General features: G+C 32.0%; 1 protein-coding gene across 1 annotated transcript; it reads left to right on the top strand.

The window, feature by feature from the left end:
• Positions 1–8,195: 8,195 nt before the first annotated feature.
• Positions 8,196–18,149, top strand: LOTGIDRAFT_138929 (hypothetical protein; the record flags this gene model as incomplete). The annotated part of the gene is made up of 5 exons (XM_009049188.1): positions 8,196–8,296; positions 9,534–9,637; positions 10,333–10,493; positions 13,245–13,371; positions 17,974–18,149. Coding segments are annotated over 5 exons (669 nt in total), but the record flags the coding sequence as incomplete, so codon positions are not given.
• Between the last annotated feature and the right edge of the window lie 1,363 nt (positions 18,150–19,512).

Raw genomic sequence — 19,512 nt, 5'->3', positions numbered from 1 at the left:
ATGAACATGCTATTTCTTTAAGAAACTTATGATTTTGACGAGATGAATAATGAGATTAATCCATTGCGTCTACTTTTACCCTTTTCATTTTTCATTATTCAGTTAGAAATAAGGAGACCAGTACAGTTTCATCATCCATTTGACTGATTGTACCTTAGTCTCAGAAACAGGAATTTATTGGTTAAGCTAAAGCTAACCAGTATTAGTGTTCACAATTGAAATTTTAACCTTCAAATCTGTGTGTGTCCAGAGTTTGTCTTCATTTGAAAGTTATTTTCATGACACTAATCTGCCATGTAAAGAAAACTAATATAGAAATAGAAAACAAAATTCTTGTTTTGAGGTATATTTGAAGGGATTATGTGATTTTCACACATTTCTATAGTACTTCCTGACAATTATTTACATATTTTCAAGGCTAAAATCAACCCATGAAAATGGTGAACGTGGCCTTTAATTGATTTAAATTAAGAAACACTAGTATGTTTAGGCTAATTTTGCTTGTGGCCAGATGGTTCACATTAGAGCCACCTAATGAAATACAAAAATCTAGACAAATGACCTGAACTAATTGATTAATGATTATTTGCATGTTCCAACTAATTTTTATACGCCCACATGAAATGGGGGGCATATATTGTCGTCACCCATGTCTGTCTGTCCGTCCGTCCGTCCGTCCACAATTGCTCGTAAACACTCTACAGGGCACAATTCTTGACGGATTTTAACGAAACTTAGTATGTGTGTTCGCAATCACCCAAGGATAAACCCTATTGAAAATCAGCGAAATCGAAAAATATTTAGCATGAATTATTGCCCTTGTTAATTTTAGCTCGTAAACACTCTAGAAGGCACAATTCTTGACAGATTTTGACGAAACTTGGTATGAGTGTTTGTAATCACCCAAGGATAAACCCTATTGAAAATCAGCGAAATCGAAAAATATTTAGTATGAATTATTGCCCTTGTACTTGCAAACCGTTCAATTTTTAGCTTGTAAACACTCTAGAAGGCACAATTCTTGACAGATTTTGACGAAACTTGGTATGAGTGTTCGTATTCACCCAAGGATAAACCCTATAGAAAAATCAGGGAAATCGAAAAATATGTAGTATGAATTATTGCCCTTGTTCTTGAAAACGCATTCAATTTTTAGCTCATAAACACTCTAGGAGGCACAATTCTTGACAGACTCTACAAGTCACAATATTTTTGTTCATAATCACAATTTACAATAGATGTCATTATTTTCCTGAAAAACTATTTTGGTTAACAAATAAGAAAATTTAATTTAATCATTTAACATATCCCTAACCAGCAACCATACATGTACAGCATCATAAGATACTATAAATAGACCAATGGAAAATCCAAGACAGATATCCAATCATAGCTTAGTCATGTGACATCCCAAGATGCAGCAGTTTATCTGATTTCATTTTATAAATGTCATTCAAGAGAAAAGGTTTGCTTAATCAGTTCATTTTCACCAATTGTGCTGATACAAAAATGAAATTAAACATGGGTCATAGGGGGAAGGTTTTGTTTCTTGGAAGATTGAATTGAGTTGCTGGATAAGTAGGCTACTATAGGAAAAATATTTAGTATGAATTATTGCCCTAATTCTTGCAAACCGTTCAATTTTTAGCTCGTAAACACTCTAGAAGGCACAATTCTTGACAGATTTTGACGAAACTTGGTATGAGTGTTCGTATTCACCCAAGGATAAACCCTATAGAAAAATATATGTAGTATGAATTATTGCCTATATTTTTGAATATAATCTGCAAATACACAATTCATGACAGACTTATTGAAATCACCCAAGGATAAATCTGATCAAAAATCTTGTACAACACGTAATTTTTATTCTACAAAGCAGAAGTCTAAAACAAATTTGACAACTTGATGAAATTGATCACAATCAAAACTAAACCTTTTGAAATATAAAATACAATACAAATTGCCGTTATTCTTACAAATGTGTTTGATTTTTAACTTGTGATGGCACAGTTTGTGATGGATTTGGGTATAAGTTGAATATTTCCTGGTGTCTATGTTTGCTATTTTCTAACAAATATTCAATTTCAAACAAAGCTATCAGTGGGCGTATATTACCTTGCCTGGCAAGCTATCTTTTCCATTTGTTAGAGAACTAGAAATATAAAAAATTACATCTTTGCCATGCTCAGTCATATCTGTGTCACAGTCATAATTTTATAGGTTTTTGTTTCGTTAAGTGATTTTATGACCTATTAAATTGTGTCCTATATTATGGTTGAATTAGCGGAGATAATGTATGACTTCATTCTAATTATTGTAGAGGAAAGAAATTTCTAGCATAAATAAAATGACTGGAATCTTCTGCGAATTATTAAATAAAATAGTTTCTTTTCACAGTTCATTCATTCCATATAAACATTTATGAGGTTGTTAAGAGGTTTTAAAAAATTTTTATGTGTATACTGTTAGGATCGATTAACATCATTCCAATCTTCTGTTAAACTTATGTGGCTTTTGCAATTCTATTTTGCATTTTATGTTAGCTATTGCCCTTAGTTAGTATTATAGCATATAGTTATAGCTTTTAGTATTGTCATGTACTGTTAACTATTTCTATAATGACAGGAACAACAATCACCTGAAGCCAAAAATGGCACAAATACCCATTAAAAGTCTGAATAAGAAATACCAAAAATTTGATGTCCACTTGTTGGTTGTGTATCTGAAACACGTTTTGGCAGATTAAGATAAGCTGAAGTAAATTTAATCTAATTGGAATTAGACTTTTTAAAGTTTTCTGATGTTTTTAGTCCACATTCTAATCGAAATAGTTTTCTACCAAAGGCCTGTCCCAGATTTTTTATTTCTATACTCTCAACATTATATAGTGGTCAATAGTCAATTACATCATCTAAAATAGGGAAAGTGGAAAATATTTGAGTAAGGATTTAAGATTCTATATCTTATCAGAGTTATTGTCATAACAGATAAAACATTGGCTACTGTTATCAGATGTTTTGGAAAGTCTTGACAGAGAAAACGTTGAACAACCTTTGTGAGAATTTCCTTAAAGATAATTGATTCTTTCTACTTAAGAGAAGTTAATTTTCTCCTCGCCTTGGGCCATTGGCCCAGTGGCAACGTCAGCTTCCCGAGACACTTGAGGGGCAAACTGACTAAATGGGTAACAGCTGTCCAGACTGAATTTAGAATGTGGCAACTCTGTCAAGGCGCCTTGTCACAAAAGTCTGAGAGGGTTCTCCCAAGAAAATTTTTGAATTGAATTGAATTGAATTGGTGCATTCTGGCTCATATTTTTGAAAGTGTTAAAAGTGGGGGCACAATTGGGAATGCAAACCATTTTTCTAGGTACCCCTGTACCAAATAAAAATGAATTTGTTGTCAAAAATCTGTAAATGTGTAAAAGTAATATCAAACAATTTTCATCTCCCTTTGAATTGTTTTGACCAAAAATCCCAGTCTCATAGTAAAAGCCAAATTAATTATTATTTCTTGACCTTACCTTAAAAATAAGACAATAGCAACTGTTAAACTACTGGAGATGTGGAATTTATAAAGGAATTAGGTATCAATATAGGTGATGATGGTTCCGATATGAAGCAGCTGTGAACTTTAACAAAATTGTTTTGACCAAAAATCCCAGTCTCATAGTAAAAGCCAAATTAATTATTATTTCTTGACCTTACCTTAAAAATAAAACAATAGCAACTGTTAAACTACTGGAGATGTGGAATTTATAAAGGAATTAGGTATCAATATAGGTGATGATGGTTCCGATATGAAGCAGCTGTGAACTTTAACAAAAAATTCAATTATGATTATTATTTTTCTAATAACTTTTCATTTTTAAATGTCAACTTCATTCTCTTTTTTTCATCATATTGTCAAAAATTTTGAAAATATGATATACATGGTTTAACTTTAATTCTAATTAGTATTCTGTTTTATATCAATGTGGTAACCAGGCAGTTCTCAGGCCATTTTCATATACCCACATTAATATTGTCTGTACCCGTGTCTGATATTAAATCCATTCATAATTGGCTTGTAATGGCTACAAAAGTGATGAAATTTGATATTTGTGAATTTTTGTTACTGCTCGAAGTCAGCCTAGTATTAATACATGCATGTATTTCCTTTATTAATCATATCCATGTAGATGTTATCATCCTGGAACAATGGGAATTTTTTGGGGGTATAATGAGGGTAACTCTATGACGCCTATGCCTGTGCTTCAGAGAGTCAGTCTGGTGCTGGCTTTAACCCCTAATATCAATCCTTGCCTGTGCCAGGCTATACAACTTTTGAATTGTCAAAATGCCAATACTTCCCTCTAACGCTCCGAGCAAAAACAATGTTTTTTGTGGCTGTGGAATAGTTCAGTCGGTAGCAAGTTGTATTGATATTTGCTAAGTTATTAGGCGAAGTGGGTTCGAATCCACCTCAAAATTCTGATGCCTGTGCCTATGCTATGGTGTCTAACATAAAATTAAGGACAATTGTATTTAAAGGAATAGATTCGCCATCTATTGACCAATCATACCTCAGTCTGAGAAACGAGGAATTTTTTAGCTAAGCTAACAAGTAGCCTTGTTTACAACTGATCAGCATCCAATTTGAGCCGTCAAATACGTTATAAACTCTTCTTTTCTTGAGACTCTGCTACAAGATCAATGAGGGATTGTCATTTAATTCCTTTAAGTCATTTTATTCATTCAGGCTATATTCTTTGACATGCAAAAAATTGCAGAGAAAATCTAAGAAGAAATCACAAAATTGGGTGAATGAGGGTAATGCAATTGATCATGGAGTTTTGTGTTTGGTGGGATGAAATGCATATAATTAGATTCTTAGATTCTTAAGAGGTTTTTCATATCATCAAATAATCAGTTTTTCAAACCTATCATTTTATTGCATAGCTATCACAAAGGCCCTTAGATATAATATAAATAGAGACATCTGATAGAAAATTTGAATGGTTATTTCTTTACTTCTGGTTTAAAAAGTATATAGTTAAAAAAAAAAGATATTTGAAATATTTCTATGATATACAGATATAAAATACATAATCTGATAATTTTTCCTATCTTAAAGATGGGTTTCCATATTTCAAGCAAACTATTTGATTAATTGGTGTTTCTAATGAATTATCATGTATTCTTAATCAAATCATAATATTCTTATTGCATATGATTAAGAGCTTTAACCAATCATAAATGACCATGTCTGGGAAAACAAAAAAAGTTTTTTTGACCTTTCTTGAATTGCTGCTGAATTTTTATGAAATGTGAATCAAAATTTAACTTGATTAGCCAACACTGAAATTTAGTGGGATAAATTGCTAATCAAATATTTCAATTTAAATTGAACCCTAATGAAATTCTGAATAAAATGACTGTATTAAAACGTGATTTTTTTGGTATTTCTATGTTTAAATTGAAATTATAAGGTGTAGAGTGATAAGTTCTATAAGAAATTGCCAGTTGACCTTTTGAAACAATTATACTTAAGAGAATATTTACATTTTTATGGCTATTGACAAGAGTATAAAAACTTAACTTGACAAGTATAGCTCATTTTAACCTAACAAAATATTAGGTTTCTGTATTCTGTTATATTTATGAAATTTTGAAATAATCCTCAAATGAAATGAAACCTGACTAGACAGACCATGAGACAGGCAATGCCATTTAATGTACAATGAGGGAAATTTTCTCAGGACAGCAGCACCAGCCTACTCTTTTCGTTTTTTAACTGTAAAGCATATGTCTATAGCATACAAGGTCTCAGTTTTCTCATATGAATGACTAAAACCCTTTTTCCATGTGTATCAGTTCAACCTATATCTCTGATAGGGACAATCTTGATTGAAACATCAAAAGGTATCATCTCTATCTATGCAAGGATAGAAAGCATGGACCTTAAGGTTAGTTAACAAGTATGCAACAATCTGAGCCACTTAGACAAATGTTAAGTGCAGTTAAAGCTTTTACTAACTGCAAAGACAAAGATTTTCACTTACTGTCAAGTGAAGTCAAAGCTTTTCACTTACTGTCAAGTGGAGACTGCTTTATGCTTGCTGTCAAGTAAAGTCTTACTGTTCAGTTAAGTCAGTGCTTTTCACTTACTGTCAAGTGATGTCAAAGTTTGTCACTCACTGTCAAGTGAAGACTGTTTATGCCTGCTGTCAAGTAAAGTCTTACTGTTCAGTTAAGTCAGTGCTTTTCACTTACTGTCAAGTGATGTCAAAGTTTTTCACTTACTGTCAAGTGAAGGCTGTTTATGCTTGCTGTCAAGTAAAGTCTTACCGTTCAGTTTAGTCAGTGTTTTCCACTTACTGTCAATTGATGTCAAAGCAATGCACTTACTGTCAAGTGAAGTCATAAAAAAACTCTGTGATCAAAGAGTTAACACAAATCTTGAGTAAGATTTTGCATAAAGATTTCATCTGCATTATTGGCTTTTTAAGATGCAAGTTTCTGAAGTATATATTTTAATCTGATCTGCAATGGATAAAAAACATTCAGGTAGTGTTTTATCCGTGCATTTAGTTGTTTTAAAATTTTCAAGTAATTTGAAGAAGATTAGTATGGCTGAAATATTTGAGTAAGATATTATTAGTTGGTCACTATCAATACTTGGTGTTTATGTTTGTGTATTTAACCTGAGGTTAACTTGGCCTCAGGCCAGCAAAGATGATTGTAAACACGTTGGTGTATGAGTCATAGGCTAATATAGATAGTATACATTGTGTAGTTATTGGTCAATTTGAACCAGGAACAGAGTTATTTCCCCTTTGCTGTACTAATGATTATAACACCTGTATCTTCTCATCTCTTTTCACCTGAGTTGGAATCAGTCTGCGTCTTCCTTAAAGGGGAACTGCACAGATATCAATAGTAGCTTCCAGTAGTTCTCCTCCAATAACATCATAAAACTTGAATTTTTTTTTTTTTGCTATTGCAAGAACCACAGATGTTGGAATGTTGGTGCAAATTGATGCTATGAGTGACCCTGATACACATAAAAAGTTTAGAAAACCTCTTTACAATCACTTTAAGATGCTGGTGTTTGACTGTATAATGACTGGACACTAATGGCAAAATATGCTGTCACGTAAGGCATAATGAGGTCATCAAACACTTAGTTTTAGTGGAATTGCAGGAACCACAGACATTTGATTGAAAATTGGAATTATGAAAATTGATGCTATCAGTGTCCTTGATACACATACAAAATTTAGAAAACCTCTTTACAACCCCTTTAAATCAGTGCTTATTCCTTATTTGGTTATTCAATTTGATTTTTGTGCTCTACAAGCTGAATATATGATTATTCAAAATTTGAATGGCATCAGGACATAATACAAGAAATTTCATTAACAATACCCAGTTAACTCAGGTATATTATATTATGAATTCAATAGGTCAGTTCATCAGGTAAATTAACATAATATGTTTTGGTATTATTCTTTTTCATGTATGGAAATATGATACTGTATAAAAATATATATTATTTTATGTAATTGTCCTGGTAATATGATATACATGTTCAGGACTGTTAGGCTAATAATTTTATTTGTAGTGGTGTTCAGTAAGATCAGTCAAGTGTATCCATACAGTTGGTGGAATAAGTAATATATTCCCAACTATTGTCTCAATTAGGTCAACTCATCATTTTTTCATTCTCAGATTTTTTTTCCTTCTAGTTCCATAGATTTGTAAAGAATAGGCATGGTCATGTTAAATTTTTAACCCCAAAACTTTTTAACAAGTTTACGTTTAGGACTGGGTATTGGTTACCAAATTGATCGATTATCGACAGCAAGCTATCTTTCAATATTCGATTCAATATTTCAATTAAGAAACCCTATTAATACAAAATAATTCTATGGTTGATAATTGTGCCATTGAAGTATATAATGCTTTGATTGGTTATAGTTCCATTCCGATTTTCAAATTAAAAATCAAATCAAAAATTGCTATGTTGCAAATTGATGCTATCAGTGTCCCCAGATTTGCTATCAGATACAAATAAATATTTTGGAAAACCTCTTGAAACTCAAAAAAACTGTATTGTAAATACCATTTCATCTAGCTCTTCATTATTATGTTACTTTATTTTCAGGTATAGCTAAGAATTTTAGTAAAGAGCCTACACCATGGCAGGGATATTTAGGTGGTGTAGCCCGGTTTGAATGCAATATCAACTCTGTACCTCAACCGTCATATGTATGGCAGAAAGATGGAAATAAGATACCTCAAGATAATAGGTCAATATAATACTATACTTCCTACTTAGCTGATATTAATCACTTGCTTCATATTTCATCTGATTATTACTGAAATGAAATGATGTTTTATGTCTTAGTTTTAATGACCTAAAGATTAAACACAATGCAGTGTGCAATTAAGGAAAATTCACAAGGATAATGGTATTAGTCCAATCTTTCTTGATTTTAAACTGTCAAGGGATGTTTGAAATGAACATTCTGCTTCACAAAGGATCCATGATTATTGTTCAATCAGAATAATGAATAACTGTTTTTTCTCTAACCTTGAAATCAGTTTGAATTTCATGGTATAATTTTTGTATTAATTTCATGGTATGAATTTTTTTATGAATTTGTGTATGAATTTTGTGGTATGATTTTGTGTATGAATTTCATGGCATGATTTTTTTGTATGAATTTCATATGTGATTTTTTTTTTGAATTAACTTTATGGATGATGTTTGGTTGAATTTCATATGTGATTTTTTTTTTTAATTAACTTTATGGATGATGTTTGGTTGAATTTCATGTGTGATTTTTTTTTTGAATTAACTTTATGGATGATGTTTGGTTGAATTTCATGTGTGATTTTTTTTTTGAATTAACTTTATGGATGATGTTTGGTTGAATTTCATATGTGATTTTTTTTTTGAATTAACTTTATGGATGATGTTTGGTTGAATTTCATGTGTGATTTTTTTTTTGAATTAACTTTATGGATGATGTTTGGTTGAATTTCATATGTGATTTTTTTTTTGAATTAACTTTATGGATGATGTTTGGTTGAATTTCATGTGTGATTTTTTTTTTTGAATTAACTTTATGGGTGATGTTTGGTTGAATTTCATGTGTGATTTTTTTTTTGAATTAACTTTATGGGTGATGTTTGGTTGAATTTCATGTGTGATTTTTTTTTTGAATTAACTTTATGGGTGATGTTTGGTTGAATTTCATGTGTGATTTTTTGGATGAATTTCATTTTTGATCTTGTGTATGAATTTCATGGTATAATCTTGTCTATGAATTTCATGGTATGATCTTGTCTATGAATTTCATGGTATAATCTTGTCTATGAATTTCATGGTATAATCTTGTGTATGAATTTCATGGTATAATCTTGTCTATGAATTTCATGGTATGATCTTATGTATGAATTTCATGGTATGATCTTATGTATGAATTTCATGGTATGATCTTGTGTATGAATTTCATGGTATGATCTTTCTATGAATTTCAGATACACTACATTCTCCTCAGGTGTTCTACAAATAACTAACCTCAAATATGAAGATGCAGGATTATATCGATGCATAGCATATATATCAGGGATTGGTGATGGAAGTGACTCATTTCGACCAAAATATAGTAAAGAAGCACAACTAACAGTGCAAAATTGTGAGTAAAATTGAGAGATTATGCATTTTTTTAAACATCAAGTATAAAGCATTTTGTTGTTGACTACTGAATGAAGCATGTTAATATTAAAATAATTTACAACTGTTTATGAAAGCATACAAATGAACATTATGCTGTTATGATTTTATATAGTGACAACATTTTGAAATAGATTAAAGGGACAGGTTTGCCATTTTCAGGGCATGATTTGGGTCTTGAATATTTGTAAATAGTCTTCATAAGTTAAAAAATGTACGAAATTTGCATAATTCCTTCAAAAGTACCTCAAACTAGGAATTTCTCTTGTATTTTCCATATGTCATATGCCAGCATCTCAAGAAATGACGAATATACATTTTAACTGTCAAATACAGGTAATTCTGGACACACATGGAATTGAGAGCTAAAATTTTGACGGTGAGACTATTACTGATGAACTTAGCTAAAAAATTCCAGTTTCTGAGACTGAGGTACAATTAGTGAAACAAATGGTGAATCTGTCCCTTTAAATGATTACATCACGCAAGTGATCTACTTTCATATGATTAATAAAAAGAAAAGAAGATTTGTACTTGAAATTTAATTTCTATTTCTTGTTAAGAAGGAAGACTAAAAGTTATTGCTAACATATTTTTCAGCAGTAGGAAATAGACATTTTAAGATGCTGGCTCCACCACAAAATATTACGGGTATATATGGTGAAACAGCTGAATTAGAATGTTTAATAGATGGCTATCCTCTACCAGGTGTCATTTGGACTCGTAAAGGTATGACTTGGATTTTTTTTTTATTTTATGGCTGGGTATTTATTACCGAATTGAGACCAAATTAGTGATCAAAATCTTCTACATACAAATACAGCAAGTCCATGTCTTTTAATTAAATTTCAATGGTTAATTGGATGATATAGTTCTATGACACAAAATAAATCATGAAATTAAGAATTTTGAAATGTTTTTAAAGGGTTTCTCAATTAAAATATATATAGTATGCCATCGGTAATCGATCTCAATTTTGTAATCATTCCAACCCTGGTCACTCTTTGATCTTTGACTTCCTTGACTTTGAGCAATCAAAAACTGTCTTCTCCAGTCAAAAGTAGGAACATTTATGGTTTTATCTAGATAAAATTTGCTTTTCTGTTGCTGAACACTCTTAAAGCATTGACTTAAAGGGATTGTAAAGAAGTTTTCTAATTATGTTATGTGTATTGGGGATGCCAACAGCATCAATTTTCACCATTCAAATTTTCAATCAGACGTCTGTGGTTTGTGCAATACATTTAAAACTAAGTGTTTGATGACGTCACTAATCACAAAGCCTCTATGTGATACAGCATATTTTGCTTTTAGTAATTATGTCATGAAACGCTCAGTTTAGTTCAGACAGATGTCTGATTGAAAATTGAAATGGTTCAAATTGATGCTGTGGTTGACTCCAATACACCTAAAAATTTTAGAAACATTTTTACAATCCCATTTCATTTCATTTCATAATGATCCATGACCGTTCAAATCTCTTTTTGAGACACAAGCTGAACATGGTCATAAGTACTATAGGCTCTACTGATCTTATTCCCTATTTATCTGAATATTCAGATACTAAACACTAATGTATTCTGACCTACAAACAGTATTGATTTTCTGCAACTCTATCTTACTAGGTGTCTATTTCCCTGGTAATTTACTTGGCAATTGGCAAAAAAACATATACTTTTCCTTTATCCAATTATGAACTCCTCGTTTTGACAAATTAATGTTATATTTTTTCTCTTCTGAGTTACAGTTAACAATTTGTTATAATCAAAATAAAAATAGCGTATTATTGATGGCATCAAACTTGTGAATTCTGTTTTTGACAAAGATCAGAGTTCTTTAATTTGAAATTTGTTGACAAAGATCAGAATTTAAAAATTCAATAAATATGTTTATACACCATTTTGACTGGGCATAGTACGACACAACGTAAAAATAAAAACAATATTCTAATTGTCCAACTTCAGTAGGGACACAGGTTGAAAATAGGTCAGTTGTCTGAAGATCGGAGGACGGCGGGGAAAACTCATCGAAACGTTGCATAAAACTTTAACCAGTGATTGTTGTTCAATAAAGCTGTGTCTATATAAAATATGATATTGTTGCATGAGAACACTGTAGAAACATTTTATTGTTGATGTGTATTTACAGGTTGTTTCGTTAATATGAATTGTATATGATCAAAAAATGATTATGAAATTGATTGATATCTAACAGAACGTTATATTTGACTGATTTTAAAATCAATTAAATTTATATTTGACTGATAGCATTTTATCTTTTAAGTTTCAATGATGTCAATCCTCTTTTGAATTTTAAGCAACAATTTCAGTGAAAGTAATTTGAGATTCCATTCCCACTTTTCATGGAATGAGAGGTAATGATACAATACACGTAATGTGGAATGTTGTATTGCGATATATTGATTTGTGCCAGTACTAGAAGACAGTTGAACCAGTAATCATGAAAGACAATTTTTTGGAGGAAAAACTAGGATGAAAAATTGTGTTTAAATTTCTTTTCGCCAAAAGTTTTTAACCAGATCTGCTCTGTTGTTCTGAAGAATCAACTAAAACAGATGAAAATGATAACCGACTGGTGGTACCTTGTGAGCAAGTTTGAATCCTACTGCAGACATTTCTGTTTTATATCACATTATTCATATTTCAGATAAAAAGTCAATATCAGGTCAAAGATATGGATGGGGAAATTTAAAGTTTTATGAATTAGCTGGATCTGATGAGGGTACATACATCTGTTCATCTGATTCATCCAATCATCCTAAAGTTTCATCCGAAGCACATCTCACAGTACTCAGTAAGTTTGTGTATCATCAATATTAAGAAGCACAGAAGAGAATTAGCCTTGAATGGCTTCTTTCTTTTCAAAGATGTTACAAGTATTGTAATGTGACCAGTTAAAAAGATGGTATACTTTTCAAGTGCTCAATATTTCAGCAATTAAAGACTCTTCTCTAAGAGGTAATAGAAGATCCAGAAAGTGGTCGCAAAGAAATTGCTTCAAAAAGTTAAGACAGTAATGTTATATATTTCTTTATGCAGGTTTCTTGGATGTGTATAGCAATGCAACTGTTCAGATCATTTAGGAATTTGAATTTTTTTTCTTTTTAGGGCGACCATATGTAAAAACTGGATTAAAATCACAAGAATGGCCAATATCGAGACATGTTATATTTGAATGTAAATTAGATGGTGTACCTGAACCTAATATTAACTGGTATTTTAACGGTGAACATTATCTCAGTGCTAGTGAAACTCTTGATGTAAGTACTCACATTTAGTCCAGCAAAGAGTTGTTGTGCACATTAAGGACGATTCCAAATATTATGATGAGAATCTTTTGATAGTATCAGTATCATATACTTGTGATAGTTCATTATAAACATGAATCATTCATTGGGGTAGGAGTTATTCTAGTTAAAGTTTTGGGCATATAGTGCCCCTGTCAAATTGTAGACAGAAGGAACTAACATTGGTCTTTGTGGGTTTCTATTTCAGTTACGAGGTGACAAACTAGTGGTATTATCTGCTAATCCCAATCACTCAGGCTACTATCAATGTATTGGTGATAATGGTATAGGACAAGTTATGTCAACTGGGTTATTGAAGGTGTTTAAGAAAGAAGGTGCTCCAGAACCACCAACAGATGTTCGAGGAACTGTTCTATCCAGTTCTAAGATACAGCTAACATGGTCACCAGTTTCAACTAAATTATTGACATATCTTGTCATGTATTACCCCATATCTCAGGGTAAGTAACTTAGGAGATCTGAATCTTAAGAATTTCTTAGAATTTCGCCTTGTTATAATTATTACAAAAAATGCATTTTCAATATATGGTAGAGTCTTAAGAAAAGACGTGTCGTAATTTATCTTTAAAATGCTGATAATTCTAAATACTCTAGGATTTGAAGGCTCAAATTATGAAAGTGACCTGTGTACACTATTATTGATTGGCTTAGCTTAAACAATTCCTGTTTCTGAGACTAATTTACGATTTGTCAAAGCATAGCAAATCTGTCCCTTTCTATTAGACTGCTCATGGACTTGATGAACAGTTTTGTTTCCTTATTATTGATAATGTTTGAAGATCATCACCTAGAAAAGTTGCTTTTCACTTTAGCTTTTATATAATTTTCAATATATTTACAGACCCCAGAATAGAGAATAAAGTGGTTTCAGTGACCAATATAACTATAGATAAACTAAAAGCTTTTACTAAGTATTCTCTATCTGTCAAGAGTGTAACCAAATCTGGTGCCAGTCTTGATTCACCCAGTATCATCTTACAGACACTTGAAGACAGTAAGTTCAATATTTAGACATTTCAAATCATAAAGACCTTACTAATGTGTCGGCCATGTTGAATCTAGACAAGGGTCATAACGCAAATAAATCCAGTAAAAGCGTGTCACTGCAGTAATATCTTCATCTTGACATCTTTAAAGCCTCCTTCTCCAATCCCACTAACTCAAAACTAATCATTACATCGTTAGAATTGAAATTGATTAAGCTATTTAAAGTCTGAGAATGAAGATAAAATTTAAGTTCTCAAGAATGGTCAGTATATATTCATAAGTTAACATACCTGGTGTCATAAAGTCACAACAGAATCCCTGGAAAATTGGAAAATTTATAAACCAAAGTAATTATTGACAATATTAAGTGTTTTTCAAGAGTTAATTGCATTTTGATGGATAATTACTGAGGTTTTTGATTTATCGGATTATATAAGTATCCTGTTATGTTATTTATGACACCAGGTATATCTACTCATGAATATATGCTCTTATTGGCCAAGAAGTTTCAACTTTCAAAAGCTTTGAAATAGCATTTAAATGCCTATTTACATCCAAGTTGTTTTGGATGCAGCTACTACAGCTTCAAAATATATTTTGCTATTTTGTTGGCTGCTCTTATGACAGCGTGCCATTTCAAGCAGTACATTTGCTATTTTTTTGTCTATTCAAAAATGAATAGTAATCATCTGCATTGTCTAGAATTTCTCATTTGAAATACAGATCTTGATTTCTTGATTCTTCAAATGCTAGCACTGAAGGACAAACAAAAACAGTTTAGCTTAAGCATGGTTCATGTTCCTCATTTGATGCCAATATTATTTTCAGAACCAAATGTAGCTCCAAAAATTACATTAGATAGTACTCAGTCTAATAATATAGTAGTAGAATGGGATGAGATTCCAAAACATTTAGCCAATGGTATTATTATCAACTACAAGGTGTACTATCGGCGTGCTGGTAGTTCAGATCATCAGTCAGTTGATATACCAGCCACTCAGAAATCTTTTATCATAACAGGTAAATTGGGATTTTCTTCTATATAGAAAGAAAGAAACAACTTTAATTTACAAGTATAACAACTTAGGTTAAGGATCCTTTATACCAGCTGGTCCTTGACCAAAACTCTTGGCATTGATCTTTCATAGATTATCCAGACCCATTAACAACTGGGTCTACTGGAATTATGATTTAAGATGGCTTATTCAAGGTCATCAGCCTTTTACATGCCAATCGAGATCAGAACCCACAGCGGCCATTCACTTGAAATTACCAAACAAATAACATCATGTAAAGAACCAACGCTCTAACCGACTTCGGTTTTAGTATTAAAAATGCTCACAATACATATAGCTTAGTACATGATAATTCTATTGATTGTTATAGATCTACAGCCAGATACAGAGTATGAAGTCAGAGTATTGGCAGCTACTAAAGTTGGTTATCCTGAATTACAAGAATCGGAATGGTCTTGGGTCAGACATCGTGTTCCAAAATACCCTGGACCATCAGGTTTGTTTAAATGTTATTTTCGACCTTTTTTTGACCGTTAGAAGCAGAGTTATTTCCCTTGCCCCAAAATCTTGAATATGCTATTACTATCTTAGTTTTCAACCGATTTTGATGAAACTTAAAATGGATGTTTTGTTTTTACCATCCGCGTGCCGTGGTGGGCGTATATGGCTGTGGTCCACTATCTTTTTGTTATATGTTATATCTTTTAAGTTCTAAATGTCTTTCAAATTTTACTGATTCTGTGGTTGAAAGAATTGGTAATGGTTTAGATTCACTCTAGTAAAGGCTTTTCGGATCTTACAAAATAATGTAACAGTTTAATCTCAGTTTACAAAGCCACTGGACTAGTTATACTTGGATATGTTTGATAACATTTTTGGAATTTTACCTGTAGGACCACCAACACCTAGGTTTTGGCTCTCATTCGTTAATTCCACAACAGCTACATTCATGTGGGAGAATAAGAAACAATTAGCGGTAGATACAGAGTATGATTTGACTGTTCGTAATCCAGTAACAGATGTTATTCTAGCTGATCTTGGTCTTAAATTCTCTGATTCGTCTTATACCATCTCCAATTTAGGTAAGTTCAGATTAAAAAGGATTTATCAAGAATTTTTCCTAGTTATCCTCAAAATTTGACCTTTTTGAGGACAACTTGCAACATTTTATAAAACACCTTGATTTTGTTGGCATCAAATTTGTATGTAAATTTAAAGATTCTTATCATATTTTGTGGAAACATGAATTCACTGATTGTACGACCCGCAAAAATGAATTAGAGATCATTATTAGATATAACAGGAGTATTTGTTTTAATGTCTGCATGTCTGATGAACAACGTGTTTCAGGTTCCATTTTAAGATTTCTATTGATGTTTTGAGAACTATCTTAACAGTGACAATCTTTGTTATTGTAACATGTAACTGATTCAAGGTTGGCATGGATCTAGATAATATAAGAACTGTTACGGGAGAGGTCAGGCTTCAAAGTTGAAGGGAAACTATTAGAATCTAAGCCACTTCAGAACTCTTCATTTTAATTGAAAAAACATATGACCATTATCATTTCAAAATAGGTCACTACTAACAATTTTTTTAAGTGGGTGCTGATAGATTTTTTGATCAAAACACTCTCAGGAAAGTTTTAAGTACCCACTCAAAGTATTTGAAGTTGACCTCACTGAAGTGACGGATGATGTTAGACATCATGGTCAAGGACAATTAAAGTGGCTACTTATTTCATAAAAAAGGGTCAAGTAACAAACTAATTGTCTTCAAATCTGAAGCTGAAGTAAAAAACATTTGACATTAACAGATTCCATTTACCATATTCTTATTAATGAGTAATGATAACACAAAATTCACTAATGATTAAGTAGAAAAAGCAATTGTTGATATTAGATATTATTGCTGAAATTTTTTTCATTTTGCTCTTTTTTTCAAGTTATAATATTAGCTGATATGGTTCAATGTATAATAATTGTTCTTGATCTTTTGGTCTTTCAGAAAACCACACTATTTATGAAGTGACTTTTAAGATGAGGAATTCCAATGGACAGTCTTCACCAATAACTAAAGAGTTCTCAACATCAGATGATGGGGTACCAACAGCACCAGAAAATGTAATGCCAAAAGTCATCTCCTCATCAGTGGTATTATTAAGTTGGAGAGAAGAGAGACCAGTGGATGAATATGAAGTCTGCTTTTATCCGAACAGTAGAGAAGATCAGATGAAATGTCTGGACAGTGTGACCACCAATGCTAAAATCACCAACCTTAAACCTTTCACTAGATATGGTTTTAAAGTTCGGCCTAAACTTCCTGATGATGAGGGTGAATTTAGTGATGTTGTTACTGTCAGAACTAAGCAAGATGGTGAGTTGTTTAAATATTGCATATTGTGTAGTTTTTAGTCTAATTTCCCCAAAACTTTCTTTAAATATTTTTTGTTTAACCTTTTCCACACAAGCGGCTTCATGCCAAATCATGCTGTTTCGCCTTTCGCGGAGCAGAATTTCTGAATTTAAATCGCAGTGGAAATATTATTTTGAACCATTATTGGGGTGACTTTTGCCGACGTCGCCCTGTAGCTTGTTTCCTGTTCCAAACACTTCTTGTCGAATTATTTATTATTTGTGACATTTTTATTTTTATTTACACTCAGTGTTCAGTTTAAATGACAAAAATTTAATCTTGGAATATTTCTCCATTCAGCAATGAAATGTTGTATATGAATTTTGTTGTGAATAAGTTTTACAAATATTTTTAATCACCAATTTTTGTTATGCAATTTTTGAAAATCTTTATGTCCTGACATTTTTATGCAGCAACCCTCTTGCAGGTGTAGCCAAATTTCCATGGTTATAATGTGTGTGCCCACATATGTTCAATATTATTGAAATACTATTTCAGTTCCTAGTGCACCAACCAATATAACATGGGAAATAGTATCACCTGGTATAGTGGAGATACACTGGCATCCACCAACAGAACCTAATGGTGTGATAACATCTTATATTATCTTCTATAATATTGACGAATCTTTACCTGATACCAAGTGGAACAATGTCACTCAAAATGGTAAGTAATGTTTAGTACTGAGGTTAAACATAGTTTACATACTATGATTCTTGGAAATCTAATTGTCTATCAGCTGGTCCTTAGCCAATTCCTGTTTTTTCAGGATTTATAGCTGTGATGACTGACATATAAGGAAGATTAGGAAGCTCATCAATCATGCAAATTATCGATGAATTGCAACTAGTTCTGAAATGATATATGAAAGAGCACAAAATACTTTGGAAAAGAAAAAAAGAATCCATCATATAACATCTCCATGAAAGTTTCTCTAAGGATAGGTCCACAAGTCTTGTAAGATAATCTTGTTTTTTTTAGGTGTAGTAACAAAGGCTAGAGTTAATGAATTAACAGCCAACTCTTACTATGTTAAACTGAGTGCATGTACTGAGGCTGGACAAGGTGGACCCTCCAAAATCATCACTGTTTATCCCAGACCATGTCTTAAAGGACAACAAAGCAGTTATCCATGTACACCAGTGAAAGGTAAGAAATTACCAGATACTATAAGATTATTTGATGTGAGACTCACAACAGGAGAAAATTGAGTCATATTAGTTATCTTTTTGTTCTTCTTGTTAGCCTCAACACGTAATTACATTATATTTGTATTTTGCAATATTTGCTAATTGCCCGATAATATGATGATTTTTATTTTTTATGCAGTGTCTTGACTTCCGAAAAGCTTTAAAAGGATATTAATTTGCATTCTTTGAAATTCTAAGCAACAGCATTATTTTTACCTCTGAAAATATTTTACATGTAACATCAGTAATGCTCAGTTCACACCAACGGCGCTTTGATGGCGCTTTAAAGCTTTATTCAAAGCGGGGACCCCAGTCTTCACGGTCTGTCACCACTTGATCAAAAGCGGCATGAAATCGGCCATTTCGAAATTTTCCAATGTGTAACAGAGCATCAAAGCTTAATAAAGCTTATCAAAGCGTGATTTACAGCGTAACAAGGCCTGATTAAATCGGGAAATAATTCGTCCACAAAGCGTAACCAATTCGTATCAGAGCTTACCAGAGCGTAACATTACTTAGATCGTGATATTTTTTGAAAAGTAAACAAAAAATGATGGCGCTTTGCTCGCCGATTTAAAGCGCGGCATTCGTTGTTGGTGTGAACTAGGCATAAGAGTAAGTGCTGTTACTGATAAAACAAGCATATGATGATTAAAAATGCCATGCCTCAAAGATATTTTGTTTTTATATTACAGGTGGATCTGTACAAGGTAATCTGACAGGACAACAAGTTGGTATTATTGTTGGTGTTACTATTGGTATACTCTGTATTATTATCTGTATACTCGTCATTGTATTTCGTAAAAAGTAAGTATATTTATTATGTACTGAACATGATATTGCTTGC

Source organism: Lottia gigantea (assembly GCF_000327385.1).
Source record: "Lottia gigantea unplaced genomic scaffold LOTGIsca_131, whole genome shotgun sequence".
NCBI classification, from domain to species: domain Eukaryota; kingdom Metazoa; phylum Mollusca; class Gastropoda; family Lottiidae; genus Lottia; species Lottia gigantea.
Note: the sequence above shows the minus strand (reverse complement) of the source record. Positions and strands in the feature narration are given on the sequence as shown.